Consider the following 25,646-nt stretch of genomic DNA (forward strand, 5'->3'; position numbering starts at 1 on the left):
TATTTTGAGACTCCAAAAACCTTTTTCGAACACAAAGTATTAGACATCGATTTACACCACACAGCTGTCCAAATGAGTCAAATCAAATCTTCTATGTTTCAACGTTACAGTGTTTTTAGTACCAAAGTCCCTCTTTTTGAAAAAATGAAAACCTCTTTTTAACCCTCCTGTTGTCCTTGAGTCAAGGAAAGAAGGAAAGATGCAAGGATGGAAGGAAGGAAGGAAGGAAGGAAAGATGGAAGGATGGAAGGAATGATGGAAGGAAAGATGGAAGGATGGGAGGATGGAAGGAAGGAAGGAAAGATGGAAGGAAGGAAGGAAAGATGGAAGGATGGAAGGAAAGATGGAATGATGGAAGGATGGAAGAAAAGATGGAAGGATGGAAGGAAAGATGGAAGGGAGGAAGAAGGAAGGAAAGGAGGAAGGAAAGATGGAAGGATGGAAGGAAGGGAGGAAGAAGGAAGGAAGGAAAGATGGAAGGAAGGAAGGAAGGAAAGAAAGAAAGATGGAAGGATGGAAGGAAAGATGGAATGATGGAAGGATGGAAGAAAAGATGGAAGGATGGAAGGAAAGATGGAAGGGAAGAAGAAGGAAGGAAAGGAGGGAGGAAGGAAGGAAAGATGGAAGGATGGAAGGAAGGGAGGAAGAAGGAAGGAAAGGAGGAAGGAAGGATGGAAGGGAGGAAGAAAGAAGTAAAGGAGGGAGGAAGAAGGAAGGAAGGAAAGATGGAAGGAAGGAAGGAAGGAAAGAAAGAAAGATGGAACGATGGAAGGAAGGAAGGAAAGATTGAAGGAAGGAAGGGATGAAGGAAGGAAAGATGGAAGGAAGGCAGAAGGAAGGAAAGGAGGGAGGGATGAAGGAGGGGAAGGAAGGAAGGAGGGAGGAAGGAAAGAGAGAGAGAAAGAGGGAGGAAGGAAGGAAGGAAAGAAGGAACAGTCAAAACAGACCTGGGTCAATTTGACCCGGGAGGACGACACAAAGGTTAAGAGCACTTAACAGAAAACTACTAAATATGTGTGCACTTCATTTTCCATTCTCTATGTGGACAGTTAGAATAAAGCTCCAATATATCAGACTATCTCTGGTCTATCATCATAATGAAGGTTAATGTTTCTTACAGCATTCTGTCCACTTTACCATGAAGGAGCAATAAGTTCTTATTTGATGCTGTGTGCACTAAATAAACACAAACATACAGTCAGCAGTGTGACACATTTTTATTCAAATAATTAAAGAGCTACATCCAAATTGAGCAATAAAATGAAATGTGAAAGAGGACAACTTTATAAATACACTCACAAAGCTTATTGCTGGCAAACCTCCAGAACAACAAGAACTGGACAAAATATTTTGAATCAATAAAATAAATAAGGTTAAATTGAACTAATAAAATCATCTTTGAGTATAATGAATTTAATGTGCAGCTTATTGTACATTAGTACAACACATTGCTCTGGACACAACATCTTGTAACCTCTTCATGTTGATTCATTTACATAAAGAACAAATGTAAGTAATTAGCTTACAGCAGAGGAAACTGGAAGAAATGTTACATCACTTAGATTATGTTTGATTAATCCTGATTTTATTTCACTACAATATAAACTCCTGACATCTTAAGCATGACATGGTGTTGCTTAGATGCTTTAGATAATAAAGTTATAACAGCATCTCAGTGTGCTTTCACACCTGTAGTTCAGTTCATTTGGTTCAGATCAAGAGAAAAAAATTAAATATTGTTATCTTTTAGGAATGTCAGAAGGTCAAACAAGTCAGATCAAATCAAATTCTGTTGACTGACAGCAGATCACTTTACTGGGCCAGATGTGTTCATTTATCTTGTACCATAATATTACATTAGAACAGCTGGCGGAGATATTCCTTTTCAGTCTGCTCATACTGGAGTTTGATTGACAGCTTTCACATCTGCATAAATGAACTGAACTAAACAGGCTAATGCACCCACACCAAACAGCTACCACAGGTGTTAAAGCATCCTCACTACACTTTGGGAGCACTCAAGCAATTTAATATTGCACTTCTATAAAGTTGGGAGTCTGATAAGATACAGATTTTTTTTAAAAAGAACAATGTCAAAGAGTGATTTTTAACATGTTAAATTGGTGGAATGCTTCTTTAAAGGGTAAAGAAAAAGGGTCTTGGTTATATATTGCAAAAGTCAACCCTGTCAATTCTGATCTCCAGTGTCCAACTCATGTGCTTTGTGTGCTCCACCACTCATTCCTAAAGCTTTTTCACTCCACAATAAGGTTAACAGTGAGTTTGAATCACTATTGCTAATTAGTTGCATACAAAAAGCATTTTGTGTAAATGCTTAAAAATGACGTTATCTTTACACACTTTGTTAATTTACTGCTTTTCAAAACTTCAACCAGCAGCAGTTCTCTTCTTTGAGAGAGAGAGAGAGAGAGAGAGAGAGAGAGAGAGAGAGAGAGAGAGAGAGAGAGAGAGAGAGAGAGAGAGAGAGAGAGAGAGAGAGAGAGAGAGAGAGAGAGAGAGAGAGAGAGAGAGAGATAGAGGATGCTGGCATCATTTCCCAGCATCCACACAGGGTGCAAATCATCTGAGTATGGCTTTCACTTTTACATCTTGAGGAAACATTCTTTGGCATTGCTCCACACTTGTATTCCCTGCAGAGAAAGAGAAGAAATAGAACACATTTAATCATAAACAAAGACCATGCAAAAGTTGTCCTATAACTTTCAGATGTTGATGTGTTGCACCTTCTTGCACATGCTGATCTGCATGACGGCATAGTTGATGAGAGCTTCCCGCAGGTCTTTGTCTTTCTGCTCCTTAAAGCGCTGCATGTCCACCCACGCCTTTTCAACATGCTCCCTGCAGTAACAACACACACACACGTAAAGAAAAACAGGCAATATATGTTATCTTTAAATCTTGCACCGGATGTCTGATTTGAGCGTGTGTGCTTTAATTTGTCCGAACACTCACTCGCACTCCGCTGTTTTCTCCTTGACGGTGTCTTCGGCCTCTGCTATCAGCTCCTCCAGCAGCTTCAGCCTGGCCTCCCTCTGCTCGGGAGCCTCCTGGCCGAAAAGCTTGTTGGTCATGCCTTTGAAGGAAAACGTCCGCACGATCTGAGGGGGGGTGAAGAGGAAGACGTGAGCACAGGCGGATGCAGTTAATGAGTTAGAAATATCCCACTTAGGAGACGAAGGAGGAGGTAGCGTTACCCCTGTAGCCAGCTCCTCACGCTGCTGCTTCTTGGAGATGAGGTCCTGAGAGGCCATCTCCAGCTCAAACTGGGTCAGCTCATGTTTCCTGCACACTGCCCTGCAAACACAAGCACAACACAAAATTCACTAAAAACAAGCGTCTCGAGCTTCAAATGACAACTTTGTGATATTGAAACATATTTTTAATAGTGTTTAAATAATATTGTCTTGGATCATTGGGTGTTAATGTCTTACCTCAAAGCTTCAGCATAGAAGAGATACTCTTTTATTTGGTCTGCATAATGCTCCTCTTCTTCTAGGATGTCATCTATTGAGGCAGCGTATCTACAGGTGTGACAAATAGCAGCATACACTTTATTTATATAGCAGCTTTCATACAGGTTAGTGTCATTTAAAGTGCTTTACAGTTAGATGATTGACAAGCTGATAATAAGACAGAACAAGTGACAATATAAAGAAAAGGAATCAAAAACAAAGAACAAATTAAAAGACAAAAATAGAGACCAATGCACACAAGAGAAAAAATAAGAATGATAAAAATGGTTAGAAAAATTTAAAACTTCATCTTAAAAGGTGGAATAGAATAAAAGCTGGATTAAAACTAGGCTAAAAAAGAGATTAAAAGACAAAAGAAACAAATTAAATTAATAAGAAGATAAAACTTGAATGATAATAATAAAATAGTGTGAAACAAGTAGAAAAAATAAAAAAGATGCACATTTTAAAACATCAAAATAAATACAATAAAAAAAATACTATAAACAATTGTTAATCACTTGTTCACTTTTAAACACTTCCACACTTCCAGCTGTCTGTGTGTATTCAGCTCATGAGATACGTGCACTGTGGCCAAAGTAATAAGTAATAAATACTCACGCATCCATGTGATGACCAGCACTCTGCAGTCCGTCCCCCATCTCTCTCTCTATGGCGCTCCACTCACTGCAGTGAACGCATGGATGCACACACACACGCGCACACACACACATACACGCACACACATAAAACACACACACAGTGATACATTTTCATCTTGACAATTCTTCTGTGTACTTTGTTTTGTCTAATGTGGATTGAGGGTCTAAAATTATGAGTTGTGATTTTGGCCTTTGTAAAGTTGACAATGGACACACACACACACACACACACACACGCACACACACACACAGAGATACATTATGATATGCTTGTTGTCAAACCTGAAGACTCTCCCGTAGTTTCCATGGACCTTGAACACACCATAGAGTCGATCTGCAACCCTCTGCCAGAGACACAGAACATACATGAAGGTTAATGTTCAAACAATAATATAATGAAAATGAACATTCTAAACATTTCTATGCATGAATGAGTCATTTATGCTCTATAATTAGCACCAAGTTACTTTAAGGGAGGAGTGTCAGTGACAGATTAGTAGCCGTGTTTTGGTATTAGGTTAGGGCTACAAATACTGAAGCCATTCCTTCATATGAATATCATTAGATTATTACATTCATTACATTTGGTCATGTCTCTTTCACACTATTTTGTACATTACTGTCCAGCTTCAGTGGTTATCAGTCAACACATACTGTACTGTTTACCACTGTAGCTTTAGTAGAAATTTGGGCTTTGTCAAAGAGGGCAAACATGAATTCAAATTGTGTGTGTGTGTGTGTGTGTGTGTGAGGGAGACAGGTAGAGAGAGAGACTTACTGCTCGTGCTCGGAGCAGCTGAGATGTGTGTGACTGCAGCTCATCGCTGTAATGCTTCATCTCTAAGAAGCGTCTGAATAGAGAGAAAATAAAGACATATATACAGAAGACAGAGATTAAAATGATTAGTTCTTTAAAAGCAGATACATTCATCATTTAATTCCTTTTCTTTTTGAACTTTTTCTTTCCATCTGATGGATCAACACATCCACTACATTTAACATACAGCTTAAACTTTCAAATGTAACTCTTGATGACTCAGCAGAATTGACAACATTTTAATATAATTGAGTCCCTCTTATAGTGTGTTTAGGAAGCAGTAACTTACTTATCAGGATTTCTCACCCTGAAGGTGGCGCTCAGAGCTCTCAGTCTGGAGTCCGCCTGCAACAGGAGTAACAGGAAGTGCTCAAGCTTTGCAAACATTGAATTATTATAGTATGAACTGGCTGTAGGAATAAAGACATGGACGCTCCACAAATGTTCTTTACCTTTGCTTGAAATCCTGTCTCATACACCACCTCTTTCCAGCCATGTTCCTGCCACACACACACACACACACACACACACACACGCACACATGCAGTATTAGATTATTACTGATAGATACATGATCACTTGGACTGCTAGATTGAGTCAGAGCTGTGCTGTGTACCTCAGTGAGGAAGTGGTAGAGGATCCTTTCATTGGAGAGGACTGGATGTGATGCCACACGGAGCAGGAAGTTCTCCAACCCGACCCTGCGGCGCTCCACAAAGTCTGGGTCCATGTTGTCTGCAGACAGCTTGTGCCACACGAACTCTGCCTGTACGCAAGAGAAGAATGCATTCAGCTTTACACTGTCTTCGACTCCATTTTTACAAAATCATAGGTGAGGGATAATAATTATAAGTTGATAATAAGTTGCCCCAGTGTATAAGACACTGTTTATTTTTGGGGGTTGTCATGCGGGGAAAAATGCTTTTCTATTAAAGACTTTATAGAATGAACCAGTAGCTATATAATTAACTCGATGTCTTTGTAAATGAGGGTCAACCTCAATGATCTCTTGAGTATAAATAAAAATAACTACTATTATTTATTTTTAAATCATTGATTAATTGCTTAGTCAATAAAACTCCAGATATATTAAAATTCATAAACTGTAGGACTATAAAAAACTAAATTATAACTTATCAACATAGTTACTGATTCATTTCCTTTCTATCGGTTAAGTTAATAATCACCTAATGGTTGCAGCTCTGTAGTAGTGACACTCCTTTTACTACAGCTGTCGATCGAAAGATGGTTATACTGAACAAAGTGGTGATACAGACTGGAAGTCAACACTAAACACTGCATTACAATTTAGTAGTTAGTGTATACCTCACACTTTAACTTAAAATCAGACACATGTTGAGCTGGTGCAGCAGGGACAGTCACTGTGACAGCCCCAAAGCCTCTGACCTATTTTCCTTTTGGTTGCTTGGCATCTGGTAAGTGGCTACGAGAGATGGTCAACACCTAAATGGGTGTGAATGCTCTTTTATAAATAGAGGGCTGAGCATTCAGTCTCTCTGTCCTCTGAGTTGTTTGTTTGATCTTGGGTTATTTAAGGCTTTTTTTGTCTTACACCTACACACATTCACACACCCATACACTACAAACATTACTGATGAACTGACATAAATATTTAAGTTTCTTTTAATAAATGTATTTTCCACTAGTCATGTGTGGTCTCCATATTTCGTCCTACAAGTTGTGACATCACAGACACTGAGAGTATAGATTATTACCATGATTACTGGTCATTATGATCTATATGTTACACAGTTTTGTACATACAGCAACTTTTTCAGATGTAATTTGTTGCTCAAGCTTTAATTTCATTTGGCAAGGTTTTTCTTTAATATATGTGGAGAAAATAAAAAAGAAATCCATCCCTATAGAGGCACATTTGTGGACTTTTTGACCTGAAATTGCCTAGAAATAAGTGGAATTTTCCAAGCCTCCCTATGCTTATCCTGTTATAATAAAAAAACAAAAAAAAACACAGAGAGGAACACAAGGGTTTGGAAACTCACCCTCTTCTCCGGCAGAGGGGGCACCACGATGTACGGATAGGTAACTATCAAGTAGTTCCGCAGCAGCTCAAATTCACTGTATCTCCTCCACAGAGAGTCGGGGGCCGGGTTACGACCTTCGGCCAACGCGTCCATCGGCCTGTGAAGATTGAAAAAAAAGACAGAAAAAAACAACAACAGTGAATTCAAGGAACGCGAGCGGACGAGAGGAAGTACAAGATAAACACGCATCACACCATCTCAGCTCAAACCGACGGCACTTCCTCACCGGGTTTCGATGAGGTACACGGTGAACGTCTCCTGCATGTTCACTGCGTTTTTGCCGCTCCTTTTCTCGGCCTCGGCAACACAGATCTCCATCCTACGCAGGAGTGTGGAGCCTTCATCCACCATCTGGAAAACATCACATCATTCGCCAATACAAAGTCACTCCTTTTTTCCTTTTTTTTTCAGAGCATTGCAAACAGTAATGTCATTGCCAGTAGTTGCTGTGGATCCAAAAAAAATATATAGTACAGTCTTGGCATTATCGATACACTTTTAAACCAACTTTACATCAATAACCTTCTTTTTTAAATCTTATTTCTTCACCTCCCTTCCTCCCCTTAAAGATGCATATATATCTTAATATAAGAAATATAGTATTAAAACATTATTATGATGTACACATATATAAAAATAATAAGAAGAATAAAAATAATAGAGAATGTATAAAAATAAAGAAAGAATTGGATGAGAGAGAAAAAAAATTAATAATATATATATATATATATATATATATATATATATATATATATATACACACATATACATACATACACACAAACATATACACATACATATAGCCATATCTTTATCTCTATTTATATACACATGTACATATATTCATACAGCCCTGCACATATGCCTGCATACTTACTTACCAGTCACTCCTTTTATATCTAAAGATTGTTATGTTGTTATTTTTTGTAGTATATAAGTACATTAAGAGCTACTAAACGATCAAATTCCACGTAAAGACACATCATTCACTAATAAAGATGATTATAATAGTGAATGATTATAAACTAACTGTGGACAGAGCTCTGTGTGAGACTTATGGGTGTTTTTATGCGGTCCACTTGTTTCCTTGTTAAAGCTACGAGCGAACAGCTGTTTAATGTGACATATGCAATATTATATATGAAGCAAATGAATATTAGCATGACACTGACAGTAGACTAGGTTGGTTAAACATGACCCACACTGGGTAAAGCTATTTGAAGTGGCGAAAATATCACCGGAAATATGCTAAAAAATAACACGAATTAGATGAAGCAACGTAAAGCTAGCTTCATATTTAAACAGCAACGTAGCGATATACATTTAGTCACGGTTATGTCTGCGCTCACATTCATTTTAACACAACACCAAAAGAGAAAGCTTGTATTTTTTTTTACCGTGTTGTTTAAGCTGCCCGTCCCGTCTGCGGCTGTGAGCTCTGAATCGTCGTCAGTAGCCACCGACTCTTCTTTCCCATCCTCCGCCATCCTCCCCTCTCCTGCCTGATGCTGCTGTTGCTGCTGCTGGACAGACAGGACGCATGCGCAAAGCGTCACAGCATCCAACACATGATACAGATGATCAGAGACAAGTATTAAAAAGTTAATATATATTAACTCACACTTTACGGCTCTTTATTCCTATGGATTTGATTTTCGCCGCTCTATAATATAATAAAGGAATGAGCTGCGTAAGTTAGACAATACATTTTTTTTTTTTATTGGTTTGGAATATGTACAAGTTACATTTGTGTTGATCAAACGCATCAAAAAGTTTTAGGACTCCAGAACTATTGCTAATTTTTGTTGACTACTATTTATGCAATCATTAGTGATGTTGATTAGTGTACATGAGTCCATTGGATAATATATAATCTACTATAATTTGCTCCTAATATATAGGCAAAGTATATAATGTGATGTTACACAAATAATAAAGCAGCCCTATGATGATAATACACAGCTTTTATATACAATATAGAACAGCAATCTGGAATATAATAATACTGATCTTTTAATAAAAGCAGGATGGGGACTGGATGGAACACTAAAGCATCACCATTTGTTAAACAGCCTTCATCATAGTCATTAAACAAGTTTCAAAATGTGTTTCTTTAGAGACTACATAACTTTTGCTCCTTAAAAGTTACTTAAGTTACCTATTAATGACACTTACAGGATAATGGTAAATGCTAAAACAGTGTTACAGTATAAATAAGAGAAGAGTCATTAAGTCAAATTGATTGAGTCACTCGCACAATTATCTAAGGTAAACCAAGTTCATAAAGAAAAAAAAGCACAAGAATATTATTTATTTTTATAAGGAAATGGTATAGTCTCCCTTTAACTGAAAAGGCATCCTGCCTCTGATTTAACAGAAGGCTGCAAAGGATGGCAAACGAGTCCGTGGCAAGCCCAGAGGGAGACGTGGAGGCCGTAGAGGCTACTGTAGTAGCCAAACTACAGGTTTGTTTATGTACAAAGTCAGAGTAGATCACTGTTATGAGAAACAACAGCCCAATGTAATACAGTTATGGAGAGTAGTCCAATAGTTAAGAAATAATCAGCTACTAAATGAAACTGAAAAACATAAATTGTATCATTTTGCAATTTCAGGAAAGGTTCATCAATATATATATATATATGTTTTTTTGTTTTTTTTTAAGTTAATGGTGCAGTGATGTCTCAAACTGTAATGTACTGTTTTACAGGCATAGCACTTTCTGCAGAGGATTCCTTGCCATAACCCAGTGTGCAGCTAAATCCTCAAGAAATATGGTAAATATACAATCATTTATCATGAAATCAAAATACTATATATGCATTGTGGATCGTTTGGTCATGTGCTCTTTGTAGAACAAAACATGGAGAGGCTTTCTGCCATACTGGACTCATGTCCATGTCCTGCTGAGCCTGAGAAAGGTTCAGCATCATCATGGTCTGTTTGGCAGCAGAAAGCCTCAGACCGCTGGGAGGAAGCCCGGCACTACCACTTCAGATGCCTCTTGGAATCTGAAGCTGTCGGCAAGCCATTGTGTTGCTTCTGCCACCAGCCTGCTGTTATAAGGTTGGATATTCATTAATCAAATAATATCATGTATCTATGTACATTAAAAAAGTAGATAAAATAAAAAATGAAATGAAATAAAGTCCTAACACAAATTATGTATGCCGGGAAAAATAAAAACACGGATTCTACTTATATGGGCATCAGGAGGAGCATGAGGCGCCCTCCTGAACCTGTGAACCAATCAACCTGTCAATCATGACGTAACCACGCCCTAATGCATACCCTGCTTTATCGTCAAATATAAAATCAGGGAGGCCAAAATTTCACAAATGAACATCATACTGCATTGAAGAAGGCTTTAAATTAGCGATTGAGACCATAAACACATTTTGAAAACGTTTACTGAGGTTAGAAATCATGTGAGAAGTTGGTGAATTCTCCATTGACTTGTATAGAGACGGAAGTCCTTTTGACACCAAAACTGTCGCCCCCTGGTGGCCTTTAGATAGAACGTTTTAAGTTACTTCCGTGTTGGCCTCATTTCAGAGGACCGGAACTCCTCGCCTGCACTCAACTGCATTGAACCAGCTTTGGGGAGGCCCAGCTTGCAAAAGGTTGAGAACCCCTGGCCTAGAGGACCAAGTGAGAGGACGTTCCTGTAAAGGTCCCGCCTCCTAAATTTTACCAGGAACTTCCTGAAGAAAGGAAGGAGGACCATGTCAGAGCGGTCCATAGGAGTCAGTGTCACATATGCCGTTTGGTCTATAAGAAAAAAAGCATTATATTGTAATAGCGCCACACAGTATCTATCCACAAAAACCAAAATTCAAACAAGAATTAAAGCTGCAAGCAGCATTGGGCGGGACCTCGCACCCTTGCGCACGTCAGGCCGTGGCGAAGCAGAAAGGTTTCTGTTAGGGGCATTTAGATGCCTTCAGACCCGGGCTTTTATCGGACACTGCAATAAGTAGATATACATTACACACTCACAGACACACATATAAACACAGACTCACAGACACAGACACACACACACTCTCTCTCATTTGCGTGGTGAATTTGGTCTGTCCTGGAGCATGTTTAGGTGGTCAAATTTAGGGTCTAAGTGGCATTAGACTCTCCTCCAATTTATTGTCTATGGGAGCGTTTTGGCGAGGGTTTTTGGGCACTTGACCTTTGAGGGCTTCTAAAATCCAAACCGGACGAGTAATGAAAAAGTTGTTCAGAACTTTTGTGCAGCAGGGTGTGCTAAGTCAGCTATTTAAGTTTGAAGCCGCGACGATCAACGCCCTCGGACAAGATAACGTTCGTAGGAGGCCAAAAATCGTCGAAAATCATACATTTAAATGCAAAATGTGCACTTCCTGTTGGAATTAGGTCAGGGGTGTCAGCACATGATTTGTAGGTCTTGATGATACAAGAACAATAGGGTCCTTGCCTTTCGGCTCTGTCCCTAATTATACATGAGAACATGTAAAGTATATCGCACTCAATACACATCAATGTTATAACATGAGCCTGAGTAATTTTTATGTGCTTTACAAACATTATCTAGCACATACCTTGAGTTTGCCAGGCACTGAGAAGCCTCCGGCACTGGATAGGTGTGATGTTGTCCAGGAGATCCTCCTCTTTAATGAATTGCAGATCGGATTTGGACTCCACGCCAATGCTTTCCAACTTGTTCAGCAGCGACTGTACTTTATCCTCTGGTAGGCTGGGTAATAATGCCAACACAGCTTCTCTTATGTCCTCCATCAGCGCTGACATTTCAGTATATGTCTGGGAGAGAGTGAGGAAATATTATAACTGGTGTGCCATTCAGCTCGTACCCCATTAATGGATAGTAATCAAGGAGGTCTTCTTGAGTAGTTTGACTCATGGACTTCATCTGTTAGACTGTGAATACCCAAATCAAAAAGCTCCACAGCCAGCTGCTTCACCACAACAAAGTAGACAAAATCGCTACGATGGATCAAAATCAACTTAATCTCACCCATTTGAAGGCCCTCGTCATTTTGTCCTAGAACAACATACATTTCTTTTTTGTACTTTGTTCCTTTGACAGTGACAGCATTAGTGGCTACAGTAGTGTCATGAGTGAAGTTAAGTGAAGCAGTTGCCACCTTGATGCTCTCATTATAGTCATTTGCATAAAATTCAGTTCCCTTTTCAATGTGGATGTCAGGAGGGAAAAGACTCCCAGCAACTAAGTATGCCTGAAGGAGCTGGTGACGCTCTGCTAGAGTAGCACACAGGTTCTTAAAGTTGTGCAGTTTTCTGGCACACTGTCTGAAGAAAGTATGTTTACTTTCAAATCTCAACGTCCAAAGACGGATCATAGGTCAAAATCGAAAAATAAGCTCAGGATAGTGACAAAGATAATGGTGCTTTGGTTTAAGGGGATGTTGTGGAAACAGCTCCACCCTAGACTGGATGTATTCCTCGATCAGGACATTCAAGTAGGCAATCTGATCGGCAGTAATTGTTGGTGCACATACATAAGCAACTATCTCTCTCATGAGCAAAATTAACTTCCAAACACCATTTTCACAAGGATTCTTGACCCTGTTCCCGATGATAAGAGGCAGAACTCTCAACAGGCACCAATTCTGGACGGCATGACCATTCAACTTCTCACTGTGTGGTGTGAACTCAGGAGGTTTGTCATGTGCTTCGTTTCCAAGATAGGTAAACTGACTTATACTTCTGTTCAAATCTAGGAAAGTGAACTGGTTTTCCTGCTTCACCAAGTGGTCGATGCACAATGCTAGGTCAACAGAAACAATGCCCTCAATAAGGTCATGTCCGAGACATGGTGGGAAGCCAGGCTGGCAAACATGAAAGTATCGTAGCTGGTTGAATATGGAGTCAAATTTTATGCTGCATACTGTGTCTGCGTGTCCTGCTCCTTGTTCTTGTACATTCTGTTGATATGACTGTTTTGTTCTCTTTCAACCAGTGGACAATGGACTCAACTCAAATGTCTGTCTCTCTATATTACAAAACCTACAAAAAAGTACTCCTGCTGAAGTTTTCCACAAAGCCACCGATGCTATGAGAACCAAGATTATCTCCGGCTATAGCACAGACAGAACCTCGAATAACTTTTTCATCTCTCAAAACAGGAAGGTCGCTCGGCCAATCATATCATATTGGACCGAATGATATGATTGGTCAGAGCTTTCACAGAACATTATGAGAATGGAATAATGATTAGTTTCTATGCCTGGTGGATCGCTCTAACATTTTAGAGTGCCATTACCTTATTAATAGCATTTTAACCTAAACAGAAAAATGTGTAAAAATGTAACAAAGGTAAGGGTAGCTTTAAGTTGTTTTATTGTGGTTTGTGAATTGTGTTTTAAGTTTGAGCTCACAGTATTAGAGATTGCAAGGCAGGCCTATTAAGGACCCCCAAAGTAGACCATAACACAACTGTTATAATTTACTTCCTACAGGTTACTTCAAAAAATTGCTAAGGCTGCTGTACAATAATATACAACCACACAAGACTCACCAATCAGTCAGATTTTACTTTCAAAAGAAATGTAAACAGGTTTCCATAATGCCACACATGGCTTAACATTGCTGTGATGTGATAATGTTACAACTCTGCATCCATAATAAACAACAAACAGCAACACAATTCTACATCCAAAAACAAAACATGACTCAATAGTCATTATGACCTCCACTCAAGTCTGCAGTAGAGGAGAATGGAGTAGCTGATCCACTTTCTGCCACTGTTTCTGAAAGGGACTTGTGATTGAAAAGGTAAGATTTAGATTCGCTAACGGGTAGTGGACATTTGCTGTATTATGTGCTAGGTTACTTATGCCATTAATTAGATTTTTAAATTATTATCAGCATCAATATCATCAATAATAACTGCTAAGCATGTTTCAAAATGAGTAGGCTGCTGCAATAGTTACAAATAGCAGTTTATAATAACAGTCTATTGATTGGGGTGAGCTTGGATGTGTTAATGGGTTGTCTCCGTTCAAAGCAGTGTATTAAAACCATAGACTGTATATAAGAAATGGACGTAACATCCGTGACGTCACCCATTGGTTTGTGGACTGCTGCTCGGAAGCCAATAGTATCGGATCTGAGCAGCGCCATCTTGAAAATGTCCGGTGCATGCCGGGAAAAATAAAAACACGGATTCTACTTATATGGGCACCAGGAGGTGCATGAGGCGCCCTCCTGAACCTGTGAACCAATCAACCTGTCAATCACGACATAGCCATGCCCTAATGCATACCCTGCTTTATCGTCAAATATAAAATCAGGGAGGCCAAAATTTCACAAATGAACATCATACTGCATTGAAGAAGGCTTTAAACTAGCAATTGAGACCATAACCACATTTTGAAAACATTTACTGAGGTTAGTAATCAAGTGAGAAGTTGGTGAATTCTCCATTGACTTGTATAGAGACGGAAGTCCTTTTGACACCAAAACGGTCGCCCCCTGGTGGCCTTTTGATAGAATGCAGTTTTAAGTTACTTCCGCGTTGGCCTCATTTCAGAGGACCGGAACTCCCCGCCTGATTAAAACCAGACCTCACAAGTCTCAAGCATTGGCCGTAAGACACACGCATTTCAAGCAGTTCACATGCTCTCACGCCACACCTGACAGTGAGAGTTGTTGTCCATGATGGAGGACAGTTTGCCCAAAAGCCTCCTCTCTCCCACCACCTCTATGGAGTCCAGGGGGCAGCCATAGACTGAGCTAGCTCTTTTTTCTCGGTCTGATCCTCCAATGTATATAAATGGATGGGTCACACTTGCAGCTAACCACAATATTTTGGTTAGCGGTCAAATGATGGACAAACTTGTACTGAGACATGTTCATAAAGACAGTTGTAAATGTGTTAGCTGCAGTGGAGTATATGCTGTATAAAATCACATAAACAGTCTTCCTCATGAGCGGATGCTTCTGCCAAATATGCATTTAGAAAGAATAATTAGTGGGATCTGTGTGCAGCCATGACTGGATGTAATCCTTGAATGCAGACATAATGAGAGGTGAGACAACTTGTCGGGCAATAAAGATGCACAATTGAAAAAAAAAAGACGACCTACCAACTTTTTAAATAGTTTAATCTCAAGAGAAAACTCAAGCACATTAATGTAATAATAATTAAAGTGACATGAAAACATGATTTACAAGTTGAAAGTCAGACCATACATTGGTAACACTGATATTAAAATATATATACTTTTATTTCACAACACTGTTTGCCCTCTCTTGATCAGCGCAGTCGGGTTCAGTGTTTCATTTTGGCAAATGACCGCTACAGAAACTTTACTGTGTCAGAAAAAAAAGCTGACCAGAATGTTTTTAATCTGCTAAAAAAGTGAGTGCTGTCTAAAAATATTGTTCAGATTTATGGAGGAATTATAATGTCCCTGTTAAAAGAAAGTATATTGAGAAATGATGAAGTGTGGCGTGGCAGACCTCCAATAATGCTGCCAGTATTTGCATAGTAAAGGCTGTCTGATGGTGCCTGGAGATATGAAAGATAAAGAGAGACAAAGCACTCTTGATTCAATTAACTGTATTAGAATGAGGATTGAATGCTACATTTGGGTATATTTTAAACAGCTAGGTAGAGTTGTAGTTAAACTGTTAAAGTAGACACATTTCTGTGCTGTTCATTAAATCAGGCCATAAAACACATCCATGTTCCTGAGTGATTTGCAACACTGTCTTCCAGAGCACTCATTAAAATATAATACAGGTAGTGCTGCCTGGAGTGTTCAGTCAAAAAATATTAGTTGAATTTTTTTTACCACCACTCACAGAAAGAGTGTAAATCTGACCACGTCATTGTTAAAGTGCAGGTTCCCAATCATTCTACTGCTGTACATCGCTGTGCGGTTCATCCTCCGAGCCTACGAAGAAACAAACTTGTTGTGGAGAGGAGGGGGCGATGTGAGAATGATAGTTGGAGGAAGAGGAGGTAGATTTAGGGATCTCCCAGTAGTTGCCGTGGAGGTCTAGGGAGGATAGAGCAGGCATGTTGTTTCCGTCCTTGGGTCTGTTGCGCTCCGTCGATAGAGGTGGCTCGCTCATGCATGTCCTCAGGCACGGCTTACTGCAGAGTCAGTTTACATGTGTAAGTGTTTTATAAGCATTTTTGCTTAGATGCACTGAGCAGCAAAGTTTAATATAGTAATTTGATCCCCTTAAAATAGCTGTTGGCCATCATCTGAACAGATGTGCCACAGAGAGGCTTAAGGGCTCAGGATGCTCACACTGTACTAGGTTGTGCATACATAGTACAGGTGAACCTGTTTATACCTGTTCCCAATGGCAACATATGAATGTCTAAGCAATTGCTGTAAAGTGGGCATGATTTACAGATTGTCTGTTTCGTAAACCCACCAAAACTGTCCACACCCTCCTACAGATTTCACTCTTGGAAAGGGGTTTTCGGAAGCTGTTCGAAGATCCAACAAGTGCACAAAGCATATTGACGTCCTTACTGTCCAGTTTTATTATATGTCAACTGATTTGAGCCAGTTTAATCAAAAATTGTTTTTTAACTATGCACATAAAGCACAATATCAGCTGACTTGTTATTGGGCTAAAGGCTGTCTTGCTTTAGGAACTAATTTTAACATAATACATTTTGTTGACTCTTAAAATCCCACACATTATGTATGTTACACTGTAAAATCATCAGTCACCTAACAGAGCCGGAGGGTGCGCCTTTCCAGGTTTGTCGGTACACATCACCTGCCACCCCAGCCAGCCAGCGCACATCAGCTGGTACCTCTGGAATCCACTCCACAAACCTGGTGCACAGCAGAAACGATACAGTAGAAACACACAGTGTTAAAAAGGCAACTTGCTCAGAGGCCTGACTCTGTGAGAGGTGAAATACTGTCAGTGATGAGATTATTCACCTCTGGGCAACCGAGTAGACCGACTGCACAGGAAGTGTGTAAGGCATGAGCATGTAAGAGGCCACTCTCACTGGCAGCATCTCAGACACTGTGGCATAAAGGCCAGGTTTGCCTTGGCAGGCCTCACAGAACACTGACAGACACACAGAGAATAGAAAAAAACCAGTCAACAAAACGGCACGTTACACCATTATTTAATCACCAGTTTAAAGAGGAATTAGGGGAGAAACACACCTTTCTTGATGTGCGTAGGCAGAGCGATCTGCTCATCCAGCCACCAGTGCTCCTTACGCAGTAGGCGGAGCCTCCGGAGCACCCAGTCTTTGGTGGTTTCCGTCTGCTTACAGCAGCATTTGGGCGGGCTCTCTTGCAGGGTGGGGCCGGAGGTCGGATGCTCCAACCTCAGCAGGTCTGACATCACAAAACATGACATCAGTGACATGTTTCAGAGGTTAGGTAGGAATACATTGTTATTGGGATAGGAATACATTTTTATTGGGTAAGCTTATCTGAGAATCACCATGTTAACGCAGTAGTAGAATACTCACTGTTTTCTTCGAGGAAGCGTAGGGCATCCTTATAACCGCTCTGACACATCTCAGCTAATACCTTTTGAGAAGAAGACAGTACATTTTATATTTTACAAAGTTGTTTACACACATTTTATTGACTTCACATTATTGGTTCATGACATGAATGGTCTGTGTAATGCTTATCAGTTTAATTATCAGGTATTTTTTTGGATGGATGTAACCAAATCCTCTAAAACTAATAAATAATGAATACTAATACCAAATCTGTTAATTCCACACGTCAACAGAGATGTTAAAGTATCAAATTGTGGTTTTAAAGAGAGTTAGGGGATGCAACTCATATCAAAGCTAATCGCCTCCTGGCTGTAGCTCCATATTTGACGGACACGCAATGGTAGTATCGCTTTTTTTTAACAACTTTGTAACTTGTAACCATTCATTTAAAGGATAGTAACAAAAAGAGGGACTTTGGCACTAAAAAGCCTGTAACGTTGAAAGATATCTACTAGATTTGACTCATTTGGACAGCTGAAGCTTCATGTTAGCTTCAGAAAAACCTATTTTAATGTTGACTAGAGCACCACTTTGCAAATCTTCTGGCATCCTGCTGTTTTATAGTTTTTTGTAACTTCTTAACTTTCGTAACTAACTAATTAAAATATCTCTTTTTTAAACCTACTGTAGTACTTATAATGTAATTTTAGGTATATACTGAATATTTGTAAAGCCTGGTTATATTTCCTAAAAAAGCAGCAAGCCCAAAGGGTAATACAAAGACCTTCCATGTGTTCATCAGATATTCTTATCTGTTAAAAAGCCAACAAGGCATCCAGTAGATCTTCTATCTAAGAACATTTCCTATCACTGTCATAATGACGCAGACATATCACTATGGTCAGTCATATTGCATAAGAGCAGGGTTTTAAGTCAAAAAGAGCTCTGTCGGAGCTCTGCTCAGCAGAGGTGCTCACAGCCAATCCACTGGCTAGAATGGTCAGGCCAGAAGGTCATGGGTCAAAACTCACGAAGTTCTCTGTGTTCTGTCAGTAAAGCACCTGCCAAATGTGTCAAATAGTGACAAGTTCAAATTGAGTCACTGGCTCAAGCATGTCTGTGTAGAACAGTTTTTCAGGTGGCATGGTACAGGGAGGTAAGTCCTCCTCTTAGGAATGCCCCCGTCACAGAGATTTGTGAAGTCGGTTACATAATCGTGGGATCCAGACGGCATAGTACACACTCACACGTGAGGGGAGTGGTGAGGGACCAGGGAATATAAAAACAACTACACAGGAGACCGCTTTACCCCGACAGGGTCAAAGCTCACTTCGTCTTAAAGGTTACCTAATAATCATCCCAGTGACTGTGAATAACAAGGAGAAACATGGGGATAGAAAGGCAGACATTACAACCAAATAGTACTTTATGTCAATGACGGGTAAAGGGAGCTGATCCAGCCAAATGGACCAGTTCCAAACATATTTGTCCCTACCAGTTACCTAGAACCAAAGTAATGGGAAAATAGGCTCTAGGTTGAAAAAATACCAGAGGTTTTCTACTTGTGTCAGTGAGGCTTAAATCTTAAAAGTTCAGCAGGATGGAATTATCTCAATTAATCCTGGTGTGTCCCGGGTGTGTTTCCAATGTTATTACCACATCTGCCAGCCTCTGAGAGTTTGGCTCCTCACTCTGAATGATAGTGTAGCAGATGTTTGTAGATTAAAGTTAATGTCGCATTTAGCTTGGGCAGGAATATGGGGGTTCTGGGGCTGCTTTGACACAAAATCAAGGAGTGTAATTTATCTTTAAATAGGAACACGAAAGCAGCTGAAAAGCCTCTTGTCTGATGGCTCAGTGTTTTAATGAGGCGTCTGTACTTTAAATACAATCAGCTGTATAAGAAACCACTTTAGGGGGAAACTAGGAGAGGATATTATGAGTGTTATCTCTTTGGTCACAGTTCTTATTTGGTGAAACACTCCAAATATTATCACTGAGGTCATGATCTCCATAAAGCTACATTTTTATTACTATTATTAATAGTACAGTCTAGACCTGCTCAATGTGAAAAGTGCTCTTTGAGATAACTTTTGTTGTGATTTGACGCTATTGCTAACGTTAGCTAGAATTAGCCATCATGAGTGAATGGTCGTACCAGACCAAATAAGACTGTAGCAGTTTCTACACTACTGTTGTATTGTCTGTTATTATATTATAACTTTTGTTGTGATTTGACGCTATTGCTAACGTTTGCCAGAACTAGCCACCATAAGCTAACAGTCATACGAGACCAAAATTAAATAATATTAAATTGAATAATGTATTTTAATGCATGCTAAGTTTGGCTAATGTAGGGCTACACAAGCATATCTTGCCAACATTGGATTAGTTTGACTAAATGTGATGTAATACCAGTTATATAAAGACGTTATGTTCGCTAACGTTAGCTAGAATTAGCCATCATAAGTGAATGGTCGTACCAGACCAAATAAGACTGTAGCAGTTTCTACACTACTGTTGTATTGTCTGTTATTATATTATAACTTTTGTTGTGATTTGACGCTATTGCTAACGTTTGCCAGAACTAGCCACCATAAGCTAACAGTCATACGTGACCAAAATTAAATAATATTAAATTGAATAATGTATTTTAATGGATGCTATGTTTCGCTAATGTAGGGCTACACAAGCATATCTTGCCAAAATTGGATTAGTTTGACTAAATGTGATGCAATACCAGTTATATAAAGACGTTATGTTCGCTAACGTTAGCTAGAATTAGCCATCATGAGTGAATGGTCGTACCAGACCAAATAAGACTGTAGCAGAACAGTTTTTTTCCGCCAGGTGATTATCTTGGTTGTAAATAATATATAATCATATTATTTATGAGTTAATAGAGGAGTAGTGAGAAAGGGAGTTGGAATCTGTAAGTATACATTGTTATTCTTGTTTTGCTTGTCTGAAAAATCTTATTTATTCTGAAAACAAGAAAATAGGTTCATTTCAAATCTGCACTTTTATTATTTTATTTATTATCACTTGGAGGCAGCAGAACGGGATTGATATTATCATCTCATGAAGTTCTACTATCCGATTATTTAGCTGTTGAGTGTTCCACCAGCTACTTTCTTATTCACTATTACTTATATATACTTATTAGCAGTTTTACAGGTATGAAAACCAAAATAAATCACTTAAAAGAGGCTAAAAAGCTGAGGGAAACGACAGATTTGGATGCTTTACTGTGGATTCTTCACTACAAGCCACTCTTGTCATCTACACACTCAATTTAACCATTGTTAATACAACAATATTAATTTGTGCCACTAACTTAAGGGCATGTGAAGCGTAACTGTGATATGAAGGAAAACATATCTGATATCTGCGGATTAAGTTCATAGAATTAAATGACAAAGAAATCTGAGCCTTAGATGGATTAAAGTGCTTTCAGCCTGATAATCCACACCTAATTTTGAGATTCTCTCCAGGAAGTGGGCTACAATAACAATTTTTCATCATTTTTTTGCTCTATTTTTTTTTTGTCACACGTCATTAACTGTACCGTCTGAAAAAAAGAAAAGTGTCCCCTCCTCCCTCTGCTGGCTATGTTACCTACCTTAGGTTCAGGTGGGAACAGGGCCCTGCTGAGGCGGTACATGTTGCCCAGGTTCATCTGTATGCTGGTGTTGGTGAAACGCAGCTCATGGAAGCTGGTGGAGTTGTCTCGGGGACAGATGTCGCTCTCACCGGAGAAAGGAGAGATGGTGATGGTGTTCTTCATCTCCGACTGGGGGAGGTTGTCGCTGATCCCGCCATCTACGTAACGCTGAGGAAACATTTTACCGATTCATTAAATTCATCTTTGCCAGCGTGACTGACACTTTTTCATAGAATGAATCCACTTATTTATGCAGTGAAACGCTTGGGTTCAGCGTCTGGTTTCGACCTCTCCAACATTACTAAATTAAAGGAGGGCTTTCTCATTTAAAGCGCTTATAATGTCATGTAGAAGGAATTAACCTTATTGTAAGTATCAGCTTGGCAGAGATACTGCCAGCTGACTGATCGCGTGAAAAATGTGCCTCCGTGATAACAACTGTCAGCCGGACAGAATGTAGGTCAGTGAGGATATAGAGGTCAGAATCATTCAATGTGCAGACAGAGCATATAAACGTGTATTGGTACTTTAATCTATTTTATTAGACTTCTTAATATTGGAATTACTACATTAGGATTTGACCTGTATTTTTTTATTTCTTTCAACTGCTACAATTTTTATCTTTATCATTCTTTGTAGATTACATTTTTTGGCACACATGGCTGCTTGAGATCTCTTGTGAAATTATTAACACACACGTTGGCTGATGAGTAACAGGAAGTTGAAACGCAAATATATGATTGAGGTCATTTAAAACAGCACTTAATATTTAGTCGCTACCTCTCAGTACATATTTTGAATAGTGAATGTTATTTTACATTGTTTACATCCATCATCTTCTTCTCTGTCTTTATAAAATAATACTTTTAAAGCTGTATTCTTACAAAAGATCTCAGTTTCTCTTGTTGTTAGGATTATATGACATAATCCTTCTTTTTAGGAACTTTCTAAGAAATGACAAAGTAAAGTTGCTTTTTAGGAAATAAATATGGGATCTTTAAAATGAAGTGTTATTAAACTTTCTAAACTTTACTCTACGATATGCCTACACTTTAATGTTTATTGTATTTGTACAGAGTGTTTCGTGCCTGAAGTGAAGACACACTCATGCACAGAGTTTGTGAGTCACGCCCCAACTGGGCTCTGAGCCAGCTAACACTCCAGGCAGCAGAAAGTACACAATGTACAAAATCCACAGATGAAGCCTGCAGACACAATATTTATATATATATATATATAACTGAATCTTGGAGTGTATTTGTTTCCTGTCATGTTTTAATCGTAAACTTTGACACCAAGACTGAGAGTGAAGCGTAGCAGCATGGCTACAAAGAGGGGGATTGTGTAGGAAGTCCTGTGATTTACTTTGTGACTACAATTCACTGTCTGAACACATCCACGTGTTGAAACTAGGTCTATATATTTTTATGACTTTAATCTATTTTCATCTGAGCACTTGAACTTTGTATTTTGGCATTTCAACTACTTTCATTCTTACAGTATGCTTCAACTGGCATTTCAACTTTTTAAAATAAGACTTCAACTGATTTTCAGCATTTTCAGTCCAAGTGAAACTTAAGCTCATGACGGTGAACTCCCACTTCAACTGCTTTCGATACTTACAATTGTTATTGTAAGTATTGTTACTTTTTTATTTCATCTGACACTGCCTATTCTGTTCATTACATTCATTCAATGCTCCACTTTGAGACCAGATCCTCATCCTTTGTATTTTGATTTAATCTCATCTAGTTTATTATTTTTAACCGTCTCCTCTTAAAACGTTGTGTTTTCTTACTATTATATAACTGGATCTGTAAGCAGTCTAAATGTCATGTCATGTTTGTGTATGACCTGGAAGTAGAGGATAGAAGGTCGCGTGATAACTGTTCACAGTGACTTCACCTCTGTCGATCTGAATGAGATCACTGTCAAAGTCCCTCCCAACAGCTGATAAGTCAAACTGAAGCCAGTATTGGTAACAAACATTCATCATGTAATCTAATCAGTGCGTGATGACACTGGAAATCAAATAATATGATTTCATGGTAGTCTTGCAACTTGACCTCTGTTTACCATGGTGCGATTTTAGTGTGATATTTCACACAGTAGCAGCAACTATAACGACCTGATTTCAGTTTTTTTTGTCTTCACGTGAGTTTCATCTCTTTTATCTGCTTTTAAACGTTTGTTGTTGTTGCGCATTATCTAACCATCTCCGTGCAACTGAAGCTTCCTTCTCCTTTTGTTAACTTCTTCACTTTATGGTCACATGGTTGCACGCTTCCCATTGAACAGTGATTATGTGACCTGAAGCAAAACAGTGGGACTATTCTAGGAATGTGAAAATCCGATTTTCCTGCAAATAAATTGCAAAGCTAAACTTAAGATAGGTAGTGATGAACAACAGATACGTACCACTCCTCTGAAACAGGGAGGGATCAGCCCACAGTAGATAGGAATGAAACAGCTACAGACCAGCGCCTGTGGATACATTACACAATAATGTCACTTTCATTTTTGTAGCAAAGGCCTTATATCACCATGCCAGCATCACATCTCTGTACCTGTATGAGTTCCTCTTTGGAGCTGAACTCTGACACCAGCACATTCTCCCCGTCGCACACTCTGGTGAGCGAGACGCACAGCCGTTCCGATGCCAGGACATGAGCGTCGGAGGGCAGGTCACGGTTCAGGCCGGACTTCAGCACCTTGACCAGGTTGAAGGTCGGGTGAAGGGGCCCCAGGTTCCTCTTCCTGGCTTCTTTTGCCACTTCGATCACATCTTCACAGCATTTAGCTAGAAAAGAGAAAGAGTACAAGTTTAGGCTCAGGAGATGGAACTTTGAAGCTGAAATATAGACCATAGGGTCTACACCCCTGCTGTGAAGACCCTCTAAGATCAATCAACTGCAGACAAAAACACACATCGTCAATCAATATTGACTAAAGCTAACATGAATCAGTGACCAGCAGTGACCTGGGCAAACCCTCTCCTCAGCCCATACCCAGGTCATGAAAGTTTCTTACTGGTGGATACTCATAGATCGTTCTGGATCCACACGTGTCTACTGATATGAGCCATATGATCGCTATTTCCAGAGAAAGTCACCTTGTATATAACAAGACCTGGCATGTCGCCTTGTGATCCAGTGGTTTCACCCTGGTGGTTTTACATACTGAACATAGTATATGCATGGATGCCAGTATCAGCCTGATCTACATACTGTATCTGTTCAGCTCTGGACTTCTAACTATGCAGTTTTTGAATTCTCATGGTATCTTTAACTGTTCTTTAAATCTGATTACATCCTGTTACATCTTAGACATGAACATGTAACTATGACCCTGTTATTTAGCTTAATTACCACTTTTTCACTTATATTGTAATATATATATTTATATTTATATTATATATAAATTGAAATGTATATATAAATTGGAGGAAGTACATGTACTGTCTATTTACATATATATATAAATATATGTATGTACTCTCACATTATTCATTTTGACTTACTGTACATCCAAACTTGTATTTTTTAGCAGACATGTAAATGACAATGTTTAAGTATATTATGGACAGCAAGACAAATAGTTTCCCTAAATTTCTTATATGAAAAGTATAAAATATATGAAAAACATTTGTGATTTACTGTTTTTTGGTGTTTTTTAATGTACAAATACACTTTATGGTCATTTTTGTTCAGAGATTGTAACTAAATTTTACTTCAAAAACATGTTTATCACTCAGTAGCCTCCAACCAAAAACTGAAATAACTCATATTTAAAATGACTATCATTTCAATAAATATAACCAATAATAATGATAATGGAGTACTTCCTGTGTACTTGCATAAAGCAGCAGCTACTACATGAGTAACAGCGGGCTGTCGTACTTATGCATGCCTGGCTGGCGAGCACTGAGGCGGTCAGAGCACCGGCGGAAGCTCCGTAGAACTTGGTGGCTCCCTTGATGAGGTAAGGCGCTTTCTCTAGCAGACAGCTGGCTACTCCGATGTGATAAATCCCCAGGAACCCGCATCCAGCAAAGGACAAGTTCCAGCCGCTGTTAAGGTCGAACATGGCCGGGCATACCCCGGCTGAGGAGTCCTCAGAGCGGACAGATGACGGTGTGCGCGACGTATGCGGGGAAGCCCTGTCTGCGCTGTCACTGTTGCAGTCCGGAGAGAAGCAGACTAGAGGAGCGAGCAGGTAAACAGCTGTATGTATAGTGGAGGGAGGTGGCGCTAATGCTGCCTTCAGGTGCTGTCCGAAACTTCACAACTCCTATAAGAGTGGTCCAATAGTGCGTCTCCCGGGAAATGTGCACCTATTTTCATGAAAGGAACATGCTATTAAATAAATTACATAATAAAAACGCTATATTCCAGTTACTTGACATATAGACTACATATATCTGTAGTGTTAGTCTGGTGCTAAGCTTCTGGTGTTAAGCTGAATATTTTTATGAATTTTGATTGGTCATAATGAGACAGAAATATGTA

At 39.2% G+C, this 25,646-nt stretch overlaps 2 protein-coding genes across 2 annotated transcripts; both read right to left on the reverse strand.

Annotated features, from left to right (window-relative positions):
- Positions 1 to 2,382: 2,382 nt before the first annotated feature.
- Positions 2,383 to 8,511, reverse strand: LOC134004654 (sorting nexin-4-like). Its single transcript, XM_062444003.1, has 14 exons — positions 8,416 to 8,511; positions 7,245 to 7,369; positions 6,977 to 7,115; positions 5,569 to 5,718; positions 5,405 to 5,452; positions 5,242 to 5,297; positions 4,914 to 4,986; positions 4,418 to 4,479; positions 4,095 to 4,160; positions 3,453 to 3,542; positions 3,216 to 3,315; positions 2,974 to 3,119; positions 2,745 to 2,859; positions 2,383 to 2,651 (listed from the first exon to the last, which is right to left on the reverse strand). Exons 1-14 carry the CDS (start codon positions 8,503 to 8,505, stop codon positions 2,604 to 2,606), a joined length of 1,308 nt encoding a protein of 435 aa, XP_062299987.1. The 5' UTR covers positions 8,506 to 8,511; the 3' UTR covers positions 2,383 to 2,603.
- A 6,626-nt stretch (positions 8,512 to 15,137) lies between these two features.
- Positions 15,138 to 25,313, reverse strand: pnpla3 (patatin-like phospholipase domain containing 3). Its single transcript, XM_062443614.1, has 9 exons — positions 25,038 to 25,313; positions 23,706 to 23,938; positions 23,557 to 23,622; positions 21,097 to 21,306; positions 17,496 to 17,556; positions 17,182 to 17,358; positions 16,948 to 17,080; positions 16,729 to 16,836; positions 15,138 to 16,133 (listed from the first exon to the last, which is right to left on the reverse strand). The coding sequence occupies exons 1-9, from the start codon at positions 25,222 to 25,224 to the stop codon at positions 15,893 to 15,895; spliced, it is 1,416 nt and encodes a 471-aa protein (XP_062299598.1). The 5' UTR covers positions 25,225 to 25,313; the 3' UTR covers positions 15,138 to 15,892.
- Between the last annotated feature and the right edge of the window lie 333 nt (positions 25,314 to 25,646).

The sequence above is a fragment of the Scomber scombrus genome, chromosome 22, assembly GCF_963691925.1.
Source record: "Scomber scombrus chromosome 22, fScoSco1.1, whole genome shotgun sequence".
Taxonomy (NCBI): Eukaryota; Metazoa; Chordata; class Actinopteri; order Scombriformes; family Scombridae; genus Scomber; species Scomber scombrus.

Bases quoted from the DNA above. Each gene is read 5' to 3' on its own strand.
- LOC134004654 (XM_062444003.1), bottom strand. From the start codon at position 8,505: ATGGCGGAGGATGGGAAAGAAGAGTCGGTGGCTACTGACGACGATTCA. The intron at 7,370-8,415 runs GTAAAAAAAAAT...GATGTTTTCCAG, and splicing joins CGGGCAGCTTAAACAACACG to ATGGTGGATGAAGGCTCCAC. The intron at 4,480-4,913 runs GTAAGTCTCTCT...TGTCTCTGGCAG, and splicing joins AGCTGCTCCGAGCACGAGCA to AGGGTTGCAGATCGACTCTA.
- pnpla3 (XM_062443614.1), bottom strand. From the start codon at position 25,224: ATGTTCGACCTTAACAGCGGCTGGAACTTGTCCTTTGCTGGATGCGGG. The intron at 23,623-23,705 runs GTACAGAGATGT...ATGTATCCACAG, and splicing joins CCAAAGAGGAACTCATACAG to GCGCTGGTCTGTAGCTGTTT. The intron at 17,557-21,096 runs GTAGGTAACATA...TCTTCTCAAAAG, and splicing joins TGTTCCCACCTGAACCTAAG to GTATTAGCTGAGATGTGTCA.